The sequence below is a fragment of the Desmodus rotundus genome, chromosome 12, assembly GCF_022682495.2.
Source record: "Desmodus rotundus isolate HL8 chromosome 12, HLdesRot8A.1, whole genome shotgun sequence".
NCBI lineage: Eukaryota > Metazoa > Chordata > Mammalia > Chiroptera > Phyllostomidae > Desmodus > Desmodus rotundus.
Window position 1 is genome coordinate 37,641,850 of NC_071398.1, and position 15,882 is coordinate 37,657,731.

At 51.1% G+C, this 15,882-nt stretch overlaps 1 protein-coding gene across 2 annotated transcripts in view; it reads left to right on the forward strand.

Annotated features, from left to right (window-relative positions):
• ACTN4 (actinin alpha 4) overlaps positions 1-15,882 on the forward strand; it is a 71,298-nt gene that overhangs the window by 33,067 nt on the left and 22,349 nt on the right. For both annotated transcript variants that reach the window (XM_053914417.1, XM_024577671.3), the window contains exons 2-5: positions 9,870-9,984; positions 10,199-10,318; positions 13,647-13,733; positions 14,379-14,466. In XM_053914417.1, coding sequence (XP_053770392.1) covers positions 9,870-9,984; positions 10,199-10,318; positions 13,647-13,733; positions 14,379-14,466 — 410 coding nt within the window. The remainder of the gene's footprint in view (positions 1-9,869; positions 9,985-10,198; positions 10,319-13,646; positions 13,734-14,378; positions 14,467-15,882) is intronic.

The window sequence follows — 15,882 nt, forward strand, 5'->3', positions numbered from 1 at the left end:
TTATTAGATAGGACACCAAAAGCATAAGCAACCAAGAAAAACAATTAAATTAAAAACATTTTGCTTCAGCCCTGGCTGCTGTGGCTCAGTGGATTGAGCACCAGCCTGCAAACCAAAAGGTTGCCGGTTCGATTTCCTGGTCAGGGCACATGCCTGGGTTGCGGGCCAGGTCCCCAGTGGGGGGTGTGTGAGACTCGACCAAATGATGTTTCTCTCCCCCCTTCCTTCCCCTTCCCTAAAAATAAATAAAATATTTATTTATTTATTTATTTTGCTTCAAAGGACACTGAAGAAAATAAAAAGACAGCCCTCAGAATTGGAGAGCATATTTGCAAATCATATAGCTCATAATGGTCTAGTGTCCAGAATATCTAAGGTATTCCTACAATGCAATAATGAAAAGATAAATCACCCAGTAAGACAAAATGGACAAAGGACTAGAATTTTCCAAAGAAGATATACAGATAAGTATATGAAAAGATGCTCAACGTCCTTAGTCATTAGGGAAAAACAAAACCACAATGAGATAGCACTTCATGCCTACTAGGATGACTAATCAAAAAGTCAGATAATAAAAAGTGGTGGTGAGGATTTGGAGAAATTGGAGCACTCATAGATTGCCGATGGCAATGTAAAATGGTGCGGCCTCTTTGGCAAACATTCTGGTAGTTCTTCAAATGATTAAAACCTAGAGTTCCTATATGACCCGCAGTTCCACTCCTAGGCATAGACTCAGAACCAGAAACACACAGCCACACAAAAACTTGTATGTGAATGTTTGTAGCAGCATTATTCAATATAACAGCAAAGATAGATTAGTCCAAATGTTTAAGTTATGAATGGATAAAATGTGGTGCATCCATACAATGGAATATTATTCATACAAAAAGGAATGACGTACTGGCACACGCTGCAATGCGAATGAACCTTGGATACATGCTGAATGAAAGAAGCCAGTCACAAAGGCCATAGACTATATGATTTCATTTATATGAAGTGTCCAGAACAGGCAAATCCATAGAGACAAAGTAGATTATTGGTTGCCCAGGGTTGGGAAGGAGGGGAAATGGGGATTGACTGCTAACAGTATTGGGGTGATGAAAATGATCTGGAACTAGATAGTGAGATAGTTGTACAACCTCACAATTATACTGAAACTCAGTGATTTTTATACTTTAAAGGGGTGAGTTTTATGGTATGTGAATTATAACTCTATAAAAAAATACTGATTTTTCTTGATTGGAAAGATCTCTGGAAGCAAGAAGAACTGGGTCTGATAATACTCCTTGATTTACTTGGTGGTCGGGTGGTCAGCCTGGAGGGCGGGGGGTTTGAGGGAAGTTCACTGTGTGTCAGCCACCAGGGTGCACCAGCAACTTGTGGAATCCTAGGCGGGCCTGGCTTCACCAGCTGCAGTGCTAATATTGAGGGTGGCACCCTCCTGACTGGGAATAATACAGTAATGAATACAGTATCCGCTGTTTACTCACTCTCTGCTAGGTGGCCTGTACAGCGCTTTCTCTGTATTATCCGATTGATTGTTTACATGGTGTCTGTTGTTATTTTACGAAGGAGGAAAGTAAGCTTAGTGAGGTGATACTTGTTTTCTGAGGCCACACACAATAAGTGGCAAAGCAAGAATTTGAATTCAGCATTTGTTAAGGTCCAACAGCCCTTGCTGTGGAGCATTATGCCACATTATTCTCTCCTCAGCCTGCCTCCTTTCAGCCCACCCACTGCTACCCACTGTCTAGGCCCAGCCTTTGAACCAAGGTATTTGCAAAATCCAGCAGCCTCAGTACCTAAGTGAACAGGGCTCTCAGGGCTCCTTTTCCATTGGAGTGGCAAGTCAAGAGCAGTGTCTTCCGTGGCTTGTTTTTGGAATAGCTATAGCTCCAGGATTATTTTTGTGAACTCCTGAAAACAAGCAGTTTTGTCTGTAAGTAGGGCCCTTCACCACTACAAAATGGGATTAGAAATCATGAGATCATAAATGAGTGGACATGAGAAGCCCCAACACCATTCCATTTATGTTAGAATATACTGAGCACCTCCTGTGTGCAAGTCACTGGGGTCCTGCCGTGAAAAGGACCCCGCTCTCATGGAGCTTATGTTAGACTTGGGAAGGACACTGGTTATGGACAACACACATCATTTCTGATAGTAATAAGTACAGAGTAAAGCGATTGTATGGTGGAGATAGTAAGGTCAGGGAAAACCACCTGGGATGCTGTCATCTCAGGGAAGTCCTTGAATGATGAGAAAGAACCAGCCCTGTAAAGAGCTAGAAGAAAGTCTTAGACCAGTATTCCTCATGAGGAAGGGACTACACTCCCAAATCAGTCCATCCCAGCAATGACATGGTGCCTGGCTGAGGCAGGAACATTGGCTACTGGGCGGGGGCAGGAGAGGAAAGGGTTGCTTTTTGGATGGACACGCAGGACCTTTGGAATGCTCACTACTCCACTTGGTATTTATACCTCTCCTCCAACTGGAAAGTCAGATTTTTCACGTAGGCTGAGAAAACTCCGAATAAGGCAACGTGAGGCCAACACGAAAGAAGCATTCCATATCCCTGTAATTGCTTTCAAATTAGCCCAAGTCGTCATGGGACAGGCACACATAGCATGCCTGCTCTGCCCTGGCTAGATACGGAGCTGAGTCCTGGACAGGCAACCCATTGTGTCCCCATGTGCAGCACCCACGCTGCAGGGGCTGGCTGAGTCTCCTAAGTTTGGTTGCGGCACGCACCTACATCGTGGCCATGTTATCATGACTAGTTCATTTTCTGTCTCGGCGTGGCGCTTGGTTTTTTCCTCCTTCAGCTCTGGTAAAGGCAATAGGTCTTCAAAACAAGGGCTCGCATGTATCATCTGAAGACCATTCCAGAGGCCTCACAGACACTCTGGATAGATCCATGCACATATGACCAGGGCAGTCACCTTTTTTTTTGCCTAGGCCTCTGGTAACCCAGATTCCAGAAAGCTTTGCCTTTGGTTCCTGAAAGTGCTTTTACAGCTGGGGATAAATCCTAGGGCCAGGGGAGCAGTCTCCACTTTCAGGAACTGAAAAACTGTTCCACTGGGGCCAGGCCTTGCCTGAGGCCTGGCAGTAGCCTGGCAGATGGGCGATAAGAAGGAATAAATACCAGGAATAAATAGCTCTCCCTCTCCTATGTCCAAGCCTCAGACACCCTTCTTGAGGACCCACGCAAGCAGGAACTATAGGCAGCAGCAGAGGCCACAGCAGAGCAGCAGACCCAGCATGGTATTGCAGAGATGAGGTTTGGAAACTCACACTCCAGGAGCCCCTGTCTTGCCATGGTGTGCCACGAGGGAGTGTGCTGTATCCAGGTCCAGTCAGCCTGGGCCTGGGGCAGCAATGGACCTGTGAACTGCTGCTAAAAAGGTTCATGGTTTACATAGCGGGAGGCAGGGTATGCAGTGTGGAGTCAACGGAACCCACGTGTGAGTCTCTGCCAGGCGGGCAGGAGTAGTGCAGGCTCTGACCCTGGTCCAGGAGCTCCCCTTTGCTGGTAATCAAAGCCAGTGAGCTCACCTAAGCCAGGGGACTTGGGGTGGGAGGGGCATGTTTCTAGGTCCAAATTGACTTTGCAAAAGACTCCCTTTATTCCGGGCTTAGTGGAATTCCAGCATCCACCAGACATTTCCCTCCACACCGCCCCCTTCAGTACTAGGAACATGTTGTATAGCAGGAAGTTGTTGGGAAGAAAAGCTTTTCAGCTGGGTCATCTGCATCCTACCAGGATCCTCCTTGCACTTCCCATCGATCCTTCTGCCCACTGGAACACCACTGGGTTGCCAGTGTCTTTCAAGCGTTTATTGAAAGTTTATCTCTTAACTTTCCTTACTTTTATTTCTTACTCAGTGACTGCTCCAGCATAGAAAGAGTTTACCTCTTTGGGTTGGAGAGGGAGTCATCGATGAATGGCTCATTAAAGCCCACTGCTGCCACATTCCTGGCTGCTTATGTCACCTCCCGAACAATATCCATCATTCATTTACCCAGCCACCCCACATCCTGGCTGCTGGGAGGGGTCCCTGTGACACAGGAAGGACTTTATGACCAGCCATGCCAGGCCTCCTCTCCCTCCCCCTACAGACAGAGTGACAAAGCAGAAACAGCTCTGGGGCCCCTCTGAAGCTCGCTTTCCTGGGTGCACCACAGGGCCTCAGTACAGGGAATGCTGACAGTGGATCCCAAATGAACCAACAAGCTCTTCTTTCTTGTACTCTTTCTTCTCCCCCACTCATACCCTGTGCTGTTTTAGCAACCAGAGAATAATCTAACAGGCTGCCAGTGTGCAGAGGCAAGTTTGGGAGGCTCTTTGTGGTTTTGTTAACGTGTGTTCTCAAAGACAGACGAGTCCACATCCTTCCTTCCTCCCTAGATAGGTCAAGGGCTGGGTACATACTCCCTTCACAGGATGACAGGAACAGACTGGGAACAGCAGGGCCACCATTGGCATTGAGTCCGCCTCACGCAGTGGGCCCAGGCCACCCTTACAGAAGCAGGCCAGCTTTTGGAGGCACAGCCCTGCCTGCCTGCCTGGCTGCCTGGCTTTGTGAGCTCGCTTCCAGCTCGGGGACTGAGGTGGGGCTGGAGCCCTTGCTGACTTGCTTCTGCTGGCTCTGCTTTGCCCAGCTGGTACCTGGCATTCCACTGAAAACATTGTGGAATGAGTGCTCCACGTTTGTGCTGATTAGTTGTGTGGCCCTAGACAAGTCACTTAACCTCTCCCTGCCTCAGTTTCCTCCTCTTAAAATGGAGATACTGTCTCACACGATTGTGGGGTTGGAGGTTTTAAAGGGTTACTGTGTGTGAATAGGAAGAGCCAGCAACTAGCAGTTACTGCATAGTTACCTTTAGCATGCCCTCTCCCACTTCAGAATGTAATTCTGAGTCTGTTTTGCTTCCTCCCATGGCCATTACCTAATAGGGGTTCTAAGTCAGGGTTTGTCAGCCAGGTGAATGCACTGAGTGCCTCTTTAAGTGAGGCACTGGGGACATGGCCACCATTCAGTCAGGACAGCTCCTGGAAAGTGACCCTTGACCAAAAAAACCAGATGAACTCAATGCTTTTGCCTTTCCCTCCTCCCGACAGATGCCATCACCTTGGGGCCCTCCCGAATGAACCTGACACCTTGAGCTGACATTTCCAACATGGCTCCTCTGCCTTCCTCCTGCCAGGTTTCTCTCAGAGCACTCTACCCTCTTTCCTGGTTATCCCACACTGACCCTTGGGCCCTTCAGCTCAGTCTCCTTCTAAGCAGCAGCAGCGTGACCTTTTACAGGCCCCATGAGGTTGGCTGTGCCTGTCTCCTGGCCCATCTCACTCACCTCGCACCTTAATCTATCCAGTCTGCTGTCTGCGCGTGTCGTTCCCGTCGTGTGGAAGTCTCCCTTGTTTTTGTATTATCTCATTCTCAGTCTGATGGGAGTTGGAGAATCACCTCTGTAAGGGAGCTTCCTGTGTCCGCCTTGTCACTAGTGTCCCCCAGCACATGGAACCCTCTCTTTAGTGCGCTCTCTTTCTGGGGGTGGGAGGAAGGAGGGCAGGTGCAGCATAATACTTCAGAGCATGGCCTCTGGAGTTCAGTACCTGGCTTTACATCCAGCTCTGGAACTTTCCAGGTATGTGACTACCTGTGGATAAGTCATACCACCTCTCAGACCCTTGGTTTCCTCATTTGTAAAATGAGACAATAATAGCACTGATCTCAGAAGATAGTTCTGAGGATGAGAGAAGTCAGTGTGTGGCAAAGTGCCTAGAACAGTGCTCGGCACATCGCTCTGTGGGAGCATTTGCTACGGCTGTCACTATGAACACTCTCCCTCATCAGACTGGCAGCTTTGTGGAGCAGTCTGTGTCCGCTTTGGCTTACTGTATACTTGGCGCAGGGCCTGGCCCTAGGTTGACACTCAGCAAATGCTTGTCAAGGGAATGGACGTGTACCAACCCCATGGTGGCCATGGGGCATTGGGAGCAGGTGGGACCGTCTGGCAGTCAGACTGAGAATTTTGCATAGCGGAGGGTGGGTGCAGTGGGCACACAGGCCTCCATCTATAGAAACCACCCCTCCACACTATCTGCCCCACACATTTTAGTCTAAACCAGGTAGGGAGAGGAGTGTGTAAGCAAAATGCTATTTTTATAACCAACTAGAAAAAGCTATGAATTTTTAATGTCCCATTCGAATTTCAGCTCCTACTAATGAGTCACACTGCATGGAGAACTACCATCTGCAGTTCCCTGAGGATGGTCTCATGAGGTCTTGATCTCCTTGCCCAGAGCTCAGGGCTCCATTAGCCTCTAGACGCCCCTCATCTTTCAGGAGGACAAAACAGAGCCAAGCAAGAGGGTGGGAGGTCTGTCGGTGGAATTCCCATTCTGTGCCTGTCCAGTTCAGGAGGCAGTTCTTCCTCCTTAGCACCTAGGCCAGGTGAGTGGATATTCTCCCCAAGAACCTGCTCAGTGTGTTCTGCTTGGAACTCTGCCTGCTTCTAGCCAGGGAGACAGAGTACATGGCAGTTACCACTTAATTTAAAAATAGATCGTTCTTGACACATATAACACTGTGAGGCACAGTCCTAAGTGGCTTACTTGCATTATTTTGTCTAGTCTTCATTTAAGTGAAGATATTATTGTCTTTATTTCTTCAACAAGGGAGCCGAGGCTTATTGCTTGCCCAAGGTTGTCCATTGGCAGGTTGCCTCAACAGCAGAGGCAAGATTTGAACCCAGGTCTGTTTGAGCCTCAAGCCAGAGCTCTTGTTTACTGCTCAGTGAAGATGAGCAAAGGTACAGAGATGTGGTGTGTGTGGAAGGTGGAGAGTGACTTTGTGAGGACGGATGGTCTGATCCCAACAAGATGAGGTTGGTTCAGAGCCTCCACAGGTTGGAATACAGACTGTCTTGAGAAGGTCTCCTACAGTCTTGTTTTCATTCCAAACCACGGGGGTGGGACAAGGGCCTTTGCAGAGAGGGAGGCAACAATGTGGGGGTGTGCGCACGTGCGCACGCACACAATTCATCTAGCGTTTTGTGCCGGCACCTTGTCAGAGGCTTTAAAGCATCCCCTGCCCCATTCAACCCTTACAGAAACTACAGGAGGTAGATTCTGCTAAGTTTAGCTTATAGAGAAGGGAACTCAGGTATAATTGGTCAAGTCATTTGATTGGAAACACAAAACAAGTAAGCTGAGGAGCTTGCATTCAAACCCAGACCTGTGCCCCCTCAGAGCATGCAGGTATAGTACAGGCAGGCTGAGGCGGCGGTGGTGTGATTTAGACACATGTCCAGCCCTGCTCGTAGACCGGCTTCCTAGATCTCAGCCCCAGCAGCAGCAGAACACCTTGGGGGCTTGCCCTCTGGGAACTGCCCTTTTACATCCTCAGCTGTGGGATGTGATTGGCCACTTCGTTGCCCAACAGCATCTTTCAGGCGCTAGCAAAAGCGGAGGCTCAGCATCCCCTGCCACTTCTGCTTTACAGGGCAGCCGAGTTCCACACCTACTCACTGCCCACCACTAAGACCAGCTGTGCTTTGGGTGTTATAAAGACATGTGAGGTATGAGAGGTAATTCCTACCCATGTGCATGGAACCTCCAGTAAGATCCAGAACAGCTGGAGGAGGCTGTCAGAGAGATGCTGAGGGTGAGGCTGAGTGCCGAGTGATGGCAGGGGCTGGCAGGGCATGGAGAGAGCACTCTGTGGAGGAGGCAGGCAGGAGGATTTCAGGAGAGGAGATTCGGGAGGCACAGGGACATCTTGAGAACTGCTGTTGATTGAGCACCTGTCATGTGCTCTGCAGACATTGTTACCTTGTGTCCTCACACTGGTCATGACCCAGTGCCAACTTCATCGCCACATACAAATGAGGAAGTGGGTATTAGGCAGGTTGGATAACTTGCCCACATGAATGGTGTAACCAGCATTCTAGTCCTGGTTTGTCTGAATTTAGAGGTGTATAGCGAGAGTGTGGGAAATGAGATAAGGTAGGCAAATCCGTACGCTCCTTAATGAGAACTTGCTTGGTTGCCGGAGCACAAGGTAGCTCATGGTTGTGGGAGAGAGGAGACTGCATAATTGTTAAGAGACCAGAGAGGTCAGTGTTGTGATGCGATCTGCAGAGAGGAGACTTCCCGGTCAGATTGGGTCAGGGCAAGCAAGCTGGTGCAGGCCTCCCGGAGGAGCTGCCCTTCAAGCCAATTTGATGGAGGGGTAGGGGTGGGCTGGGGCAAGGCAGAAGCAAGGCAATGGGAACTGCCTCATGCAGGAAGGGGGTCTCTGTCTCCTAGGCTGAGGAACTCTTCGTGTTGTCAAGAGGCAGATGGGAGGCCCCCGGCTGCTGACAGTCCATGTCATCATGTCCCATGCGCCCCCGCCACCCTCTGCTTGGTTTTAGAAGGAAACCTCTTGTGGCCCCCACTGTAGAGCGGTGTGTTAATGAGGCCGCTTCTCTGTCTGGGAAGGGCCCTGCATTGCGTCTCGAATGCGCAGGACTGGTGGCACTCATCGAAGCTCATGGTGCTCTGCCAGAGGCTCCTTGGGAACGCCTTACCCCAACATGGCTTCTGCCTGTGCCTGGGCGTGGAGCGTGCTCTTGCACATTCTTGGCTGTCTGCCCATGTGTACAGTGACCCCTGCAGAATGAGGGGGGCAGGGTCTCCCGTGAGAAACAGACATGGGGCTTTTTTCAGACCCCGCCGTGGGAGACTGAGTGGGCCAGTTTCCCCAGAAGGATTCTGGAGATGTCCACCTTAACTGATGTGATGTGCTTCCCTGGTGCTGATGTCTGATAACATGCCCCAGCCAGCAGGGGGCTGAGTGGCTGGTTACCACTAGAAGGCCAAGTGCCTTGTTCTTGGGCTTTCTGTGTTCAAGTTTGGGATTTGGGCTTCTTGTCTATGGACCTTTCTACCCAAAAACGCCCTTTCACCTTCCAGCATCCTCATGCTCCGTGGTCCTCAGAAACAGTTGTCTGACTCTGCGGGGGCAGGTGGCTGCTTCCCACTGGCCTTGCAGCCCCCTTGAGATACGCTGACCTTAAGATTTGGAAGGGCAGGGTGAGGCATGTTCCTCAGGGAACAGAGAGCATGTGGCTGATACGGAAACAAACTGTGGGGATGTGCACAGGGCCAGAGGGTCTGTGCTCCTGGCCTTCAGGGGAGGTGCTTGCTGCTTGGCCACCCAAAGCTTCCAGGTAGACTACTTGAAGAAACCTTAACTTTGCAGGAGGCTTTTCTTGTGCAACTGCTTTCCTGTACCAGGACATCTCTGTGCCAGAGATGGGGAAATTGCTGCCCGATCTTCTGAGGGGCAGCTGGGTGGGGGCTGTGCTGACTAGGACCGTGGTCTGGTCAGCCCTCCGGGTAACTGAGGGCTGGCTGTGTCTGTCCAAAAGAATGTAAGCTCTGCGGAAGCAGGCCCCCTGCCTCTTGTTTTCATGCTCGGGCCTGGCACTCAGTCACGTAGGTTTGTGTGACTGAACGAGCTGACTGTGGGCTGTGGCGCCTCTCCTCGCTCTGTGCGCCAGGCTCCATTGGGGTGCTGCGGAGAGGGCACTTGCTCCAGGGTATCAGACTGTGGTTCCAATCTGTGCTCTGCCACTTTTCACCTAGGTGGTTGTACAGTGGGTCTGTTAACTACCCTGAGCCTCAGTTTCCTCAGATCAACCTGCCTGGGTCATTGTAAAGATTAGAAACTGTGTATAGAAAGGGTGGAGCCCAGAGCTGGGCCCTGTGGTGGCTGTGTTGTCCTGGGGTCAAGGCTATGGCCCATCCCTTTTGCTAGAACCTGCAACAGCCACGGTGACCCTCCCGACCACTCTCTGCTCTGCTCCCTCAGACCTTCACAGCCTGGTGCAACTCCCACCTGCGGAAGGCCGGCACACAGATCGAGAACATCGACGAGGACTTCCGAGATGGGCTCAAGCTCATGCTCCTCCTGGAGGTTATCTCAGGTGAGGCTCCTCTCCCACAATGTGCCACCCACACCTGGAACAGGTACCCTGTCACAGCAGGCCCCCCGGACATGGCTGCTAGGAAGAGTGAGACCTCTGTGGCTGCAGTGGTCATGTGTCTGCTCATGGGCTTGTTGGGGGGCTCCCAGAGTGCTATGGAGGCCTGTTCTAGAGAGCCGTGGGGACCCTACAGCTTTCCTCCCTTCTTTCTTAGGGGAGCGGTTACCTAAGCCGGAGCGGGGCAAGATGAGAGTGCATAAAATCAACAATGTGAACAAAGCACTGGACTTCATCGCCAGCAAAGGAGTCAAGCTGGTCTCCATCGGGGCGGAAGGTGAGCTTGGATGGGGCAGCTCAGCTTGTAACCTGCAAGCTCTGAGCCCAGTCTCTGCCTTCTGAACAGAAGTTGTGTTGGTGGCAGAGCACTTGGGATGCTTAAAGCAGTGACCACAGTGATTGCCTCAGTGTGGCATTGGGCCCACAAGTTCCCCCTCCCCTTCATCCTCAGAATAATCCAGTTCAAGACTGGGAAATGCAGTGCCCCTGATCACGCCGGGCAGGCTTCTTCTGTAGGGAGTAGGAATGGCTTTACTTGGACCCTGGGCCACACTTGCTCTCCTCGTGCTGGGTCTGAGAGACACTGACTGACATGTGACATGGTGTCTCTCTGTGCCAGGAGGGGATGCAAAGGGGAGAAGGGCATGCGAGGCCCATTGTCAGGGATCTGGGGCAGGGAGAGCAAGTCCAAAGGTCAGTGACCAGGCTTTGCTGGCTACATGGCCTGGGAGAGTTTGGCCTCTGGCTGGATACCCAGAATCCTTCTGTGCCCAGTGGGGTTACTCAGGACTGTAAGCCTCTACTCCAAGCCCTCCCACTAGAGCAACAACATGCGGTCGCTCTAGCAGCAGGTTTTTGTCTTGTGGTCACAGGCGCTTTTGGAGACTAGGTGAGGACTGATAGAGCCCAGCAGCTTCTCATCAGCCTGTGCTCACAGTTCTGCTCATTAGTCAGAGCAGTGTTTCCTACACCCAACATCCGTGGTGTCCCAGCTTTTAGAAAAACAAAGAAAACCAATTGCTGTTCATGACAGGGCTCTGAGAGTTTGGCCAAGACTCCAGGCCAGAACGCCTGCCCAGAGTTCTGAGGCCTCTCGCCCCCACCACCCCAAGACCTTTCCCGAGAAGGGTGGCAAGCCTCAAATGCCACAGTCAAGGTAGTTGGTGTGTGTTTAAAATATATCAAAGCCCCAAAACTCCATCAAGCCCTGAGGTTTTCTGTCCTTGCATGGATCTTTCCCCCTGGCTGTACTCCAGCCTTCTGCTTCTCACAGCTGCATTTATTTTGCTCGAGTGCTAGTCTGTAAATACAGAGGGGGTTAGAGACCCATGGCAGTCATCAGTTTTCATTTGGAGAAAAATTCAGGCTAAAAATGTTTTCTGTTGATACCCAAATTGGTTCCTTCCCAATCCTGAGACCACTGGGCCTTGGGATAAAGCTGGAAGGTGGCCTACTGGAGACATTCCGAGGGCTTTGGAATACCTGAGAACCCTAGCCCCACCCTGCCCCCATTTCTCTGTCCCTCCACAGGCTCTAGGGAGTTGTAGGAACATTGCTTCCTTGCGGGGGAGGGGACAAGTTGGAGGCATAGCTGCAGGTTTGAGAAGCAGCTGGGGGATGTGTAGTGAGAGAAGCCATCTTCTTCCCCCCATAGGAACTCCAATTCCTCTGTGACCAGCTTCCCCATGTAACCAGCTGCGGGAGTGGAGTTGTGGCCTCTTCCCAGACTGTCTGGGTGTCTGGCACTTGGGAGGAACACAGCATATATTTTCTAAGTGAATCAATGCCTTTGCCCCACACTGGGAAGGTTCTGCCTGTTTTCCAGTCTGGGGTGTTGGGCCCTGGGAAAGGGCCTGCAGACACTGTGTTCTTCCTCTGTCTCCAGGCAGCAGGCTGTTTTCTTACCCTGAAACTAAAGCCAGAAGCTGCCCTCAGCCATCAGCCCACGGCTTCACTTGGGGAGCTTAAGTGTGTCCTTGGGGAAGGCTGGGCCCCATCCTCTGGGTGACCACTGTACCTCCTTTTCAAATCAAGCCCACCCTAGAGTTTTCTGGTCTTGGGGGTCCATGTGCAAGGTCTCTTCAAGTGTCCTTCTCTTCTCCCCACCCTTTCTCCTTGCATCTGTGTGCTGAGGTGTGTGGGGGCAGAGGACATCTGAAGGACTACCAAAGGCCCTCTGGCTGACAGGCTCCTTCTGGATGAGGCCACTTATAACTCTGTCACCCAGCAGTAGACATATGGTGACCAGAGTATTGCAGGGATAACTTTTCTCTAAGTTACTGAAGCTAAAGAATGTTGTGGTCCTGAGCCTTCTCACGCCTAGGAGTTTGAGAGTTGTTGTTTTTGGGGTCTCGTGTCTCTCCTCTACCCTGCCTTCAACAGCACTGTACCTTTCTCAAGGTACTGGGATGCAGTGGTCACGAAGGCAGACAGTAAACAAGTAAACCAGCCCACAAATGCATGGTTCCATTTGGCCTTCTGTGTGTGAGGAGAGCAGAGTGCTGGGGAGAGAGGCCCTGGGAGGGGTCAGGGAGTACCTTTAGACTTGTGGTCAGGGAAGCCATTTTGGAGAGGTGACATAGAAGCAGAGACTCACAGGATGGGAAGGACCAGCCATTTGAGGAAGGGCTTGACAGATGCATTTTGTTGGTAGACAGAAGGTATGAGCTCCTTAAAGCAAGAAAGAGCCTGGCTTGCCAAAAGGACACAGCTATGAAGTGCCGGGGATGGGGAGGGACCAGGTCACCAGGGCAGTCCTTAGGCTGGACTCCAGAGCACGGGCTTGTTTTCTAGCGTAGTGGGGCTCTGAGTAGGTGAGTGACACAAATCTGATGTACCTTTTAAAGGGACCACCCTACTTCTGGCCAGATGGCTCGGTTGGTTGGAACATCATCCCATATGCTAAAAGGTTGTGGGTTTGATTCCTAGTCAGGGCACACACCTAGGTTGCGGGTGATTTTTCTCTCACATCCTCTCTTCCTCCTCTCTTCCTCCCCTCTTCCTCCCCTCTTCCTCTCCTCTTCCTCTCCTCTTCCTCTCCTCTTCCTCTCCCTCTCTCTCTCTCAAATCAACAAACAATCCTTGGGTGAGGATTTAAAAAATAAATAAATAAAAATAAAGAGATGACCCTAGCAGCTGTGTGGAGCCGAATTGCAGCGGCTGGTGTAGGAGGCAGTGTGCTGAGCTCTGCAGGAAACAGCAGTGGCTTGGACGATGGTGGCAGCAGTAGGATTGGGAGGGAGTGGACAGCACGCACCCACTAGTGGGACAACGTGCCTATGAAGGTGTGGTGGAGGTTCAGCAGAGGGCTGCAACCAAGCCTTAGGAAGGAGCAGTATTTTGAGCTGGGTCAAGAGAATGAGCTTGCCAGGCGGGAAGAGGCTTGTGAGGCCAAGGACACGTGTACAGAAGCTTTTGAGACAGTGCTTCCCAGAGTGTTCAGGGGACATCTCCTAGTGAGGGTGGCAGCGGGCAGGTCTGGGTGGCTCTGTTGATGATCAGAGATAACTTGGGACGGGTTAGGAAGGCTGCTGGTTTGGGGGGGGGCGGGGTCTCACTCTGGTTTAACAACCCTCTCACCCTTTGCTCCCCACCCCTGCACACAGAGATTGTGGATGGCAACGCAAAGATGACACTGGGGATGATCTGGACCATCATTCTCAGGTTCGCCATCCAGGACATCTCAGTGGAAGGTAAGGCCAAGAGTCCCCCTGATAGTAAAGAGCCACTTTTTCTCCCCACCCTGGTTCCACCTGAGCTGTGGAGATTTAGATTAGGATTTTGGGCATTTTGTCTTAATGCCTCAAGGCTTATCCTTGTTTGCGGTGTCACTCACAGGGCCTGGCCCTTTGCAGGAGCGATTAGTAGAGGTGCTGGCCCAAGCTGCAGGGGGAGGGGGGTTCCCCCTCGAAGCCTCCCAGAGTAGAGCTTAGGCCCCTCCCATTCCACTTCCCGAAGGCTGTGTCCACATCTGGGAGAACCTGAGTGGTCAGGGCCAGATGCTCAGACCCCTTCACTTTGTTCAGGAGAGGCCAAGGCCAGCATCAGAGGCTTTGTTGATAGTGCGTCCTGACTGTTAAAGGCACAGGCCTTGTGGTCTCTCTGAAACAAGACACAGGTCCAGGATTTGACGTTATTCTGTCACTGCTGCATCCTGCGATGATCCTTAGAGTTATTTCTTGGGGCCATGATTGCAGATTAACAGTTAGGATCAGCGGAGGCCTGGAGTGGGAGGAGCCATTACTGCTGTTCTGTCTGGTGGCCTGTCCCCCAAAGTCTCCCTGAACTGGAAGTGTGGTTGTATCTGAGCCAGTGCTCTGTCCTTCTGTGTTTTGCAGAGACCTCTGCAAAGGAGGGGCTCCTTCTTTGGTGTCAGAGAAAGACAGCCCCATACAAGAACGTCAATGTGCAGAATTTCCACATCAGGTGAGCACTGGCTACAGCCCCGAAGCCTGACTCATTCCCTCGCCTCTTCCTGGGACCTGCGGCAGTGTCTTCCTACCTGTGCTCTTTTCCAATGCTGTGTCTTGGTCTGTGAACTGACAGCCCTCAGGGAGTCCCTTCCGTGACACTGGCTCCTGTGAGCTCCTTATAAGGTCCCTGTGTCCTCCTCAAGGAGGAGGCGGTGGCCAGTGGCCGCAGTTGCCTCACCGACCTGGGCTGACAGCCTTAAAGCAGTTCTAGGGCCGGCCATACAGACTTTTCTTCCTCCCCAAGCAACATGATTTTTAGAAGCAAAGCTCTTTTTTGTTTGTTTGTTTTGACCTGTCAAGAGGGACCTGTCCTTCTCTCTGCTAGTAAATTGAGTGCATTTAAAAACATACTTTGTCCACTCTAACGAGCAAAACTCAGCCTCGCGGTGAATCTGCTCTTCCTCAGGTGAGAGAGGGAAATGAGATGTGTCCACCATTGCCAGGACACAGTGCTGCTCGAGATCCTGGGTGTGGCAGGCACTATGGCCTGGTGGTGGTCCTGAGGTTAGATCTGGCTTGGCCCTCTGGCTGCACCCCTCTGAGCCTCTGGTGTCCTCCAAGGGTGGGTGGACCAGGGAGGGAGCACACGGAGGAATGAAGAATGGGGCCACATGGGATCCGCAGAGATTCTTCTGTGTCCCCAGGCTCTCACGGGCCCCAGCACTGGAAGTTGGGGACCTTTCCATTGTGTTCTGCCACTAATAGCACACGTTTCCTCCCTTTAGCTCCTCTGTGTGTCTCCTTCCTTTTCCTGTCACCAACTGGCTGGTCCTGTCTGCCTCCTCTCTTGTTCGTATATTTATTCAGTTGGTAAATATCTATACAGTGCCTCCTACATGCCAAGAGTGGTGGCAGCACCAAAGTGGGTCTCCACCCTTGGAAAGTTACACTTCAGCATAGGAGACCAGTATTCGACAAAGGTGCAAATAAACCAACAACATGATTTCAGGTAGTGAGAAGTGCTGTACAAAGACCACAAAATAGAATGAGGTGATAGAAAGTAATGGGGAGAGCTCTGGACAGTGTGGCTTGAAGCATCATCCTATAAACTGGAAGGCTGCAGATTCAATTCCCTGTTGGGTCACATAATCTAGGTTGCAGGTTCGATCCCCAGTCAGGGCACATATAAGAGGCAACTGATTGATATTTCTGTCTTATATCTAAATTTCTTCCTCTCTCCCTCCCTCCCTTCCCCTCCCTCTAAAAAATCAGTAAGCGTGTCCTCAGGTGAGGAATTGAAAAAGAAAGTAAGTAATTGGGAGAGTACCTTGCTCAGGTGTGGCCTTCCCGAGGAGGTGACATTAAGCTTGACCCTAGAAGGAACCAACCTTTAGAGGATCTCAGGGAGAAAAATGTGACCAGTCTAGCT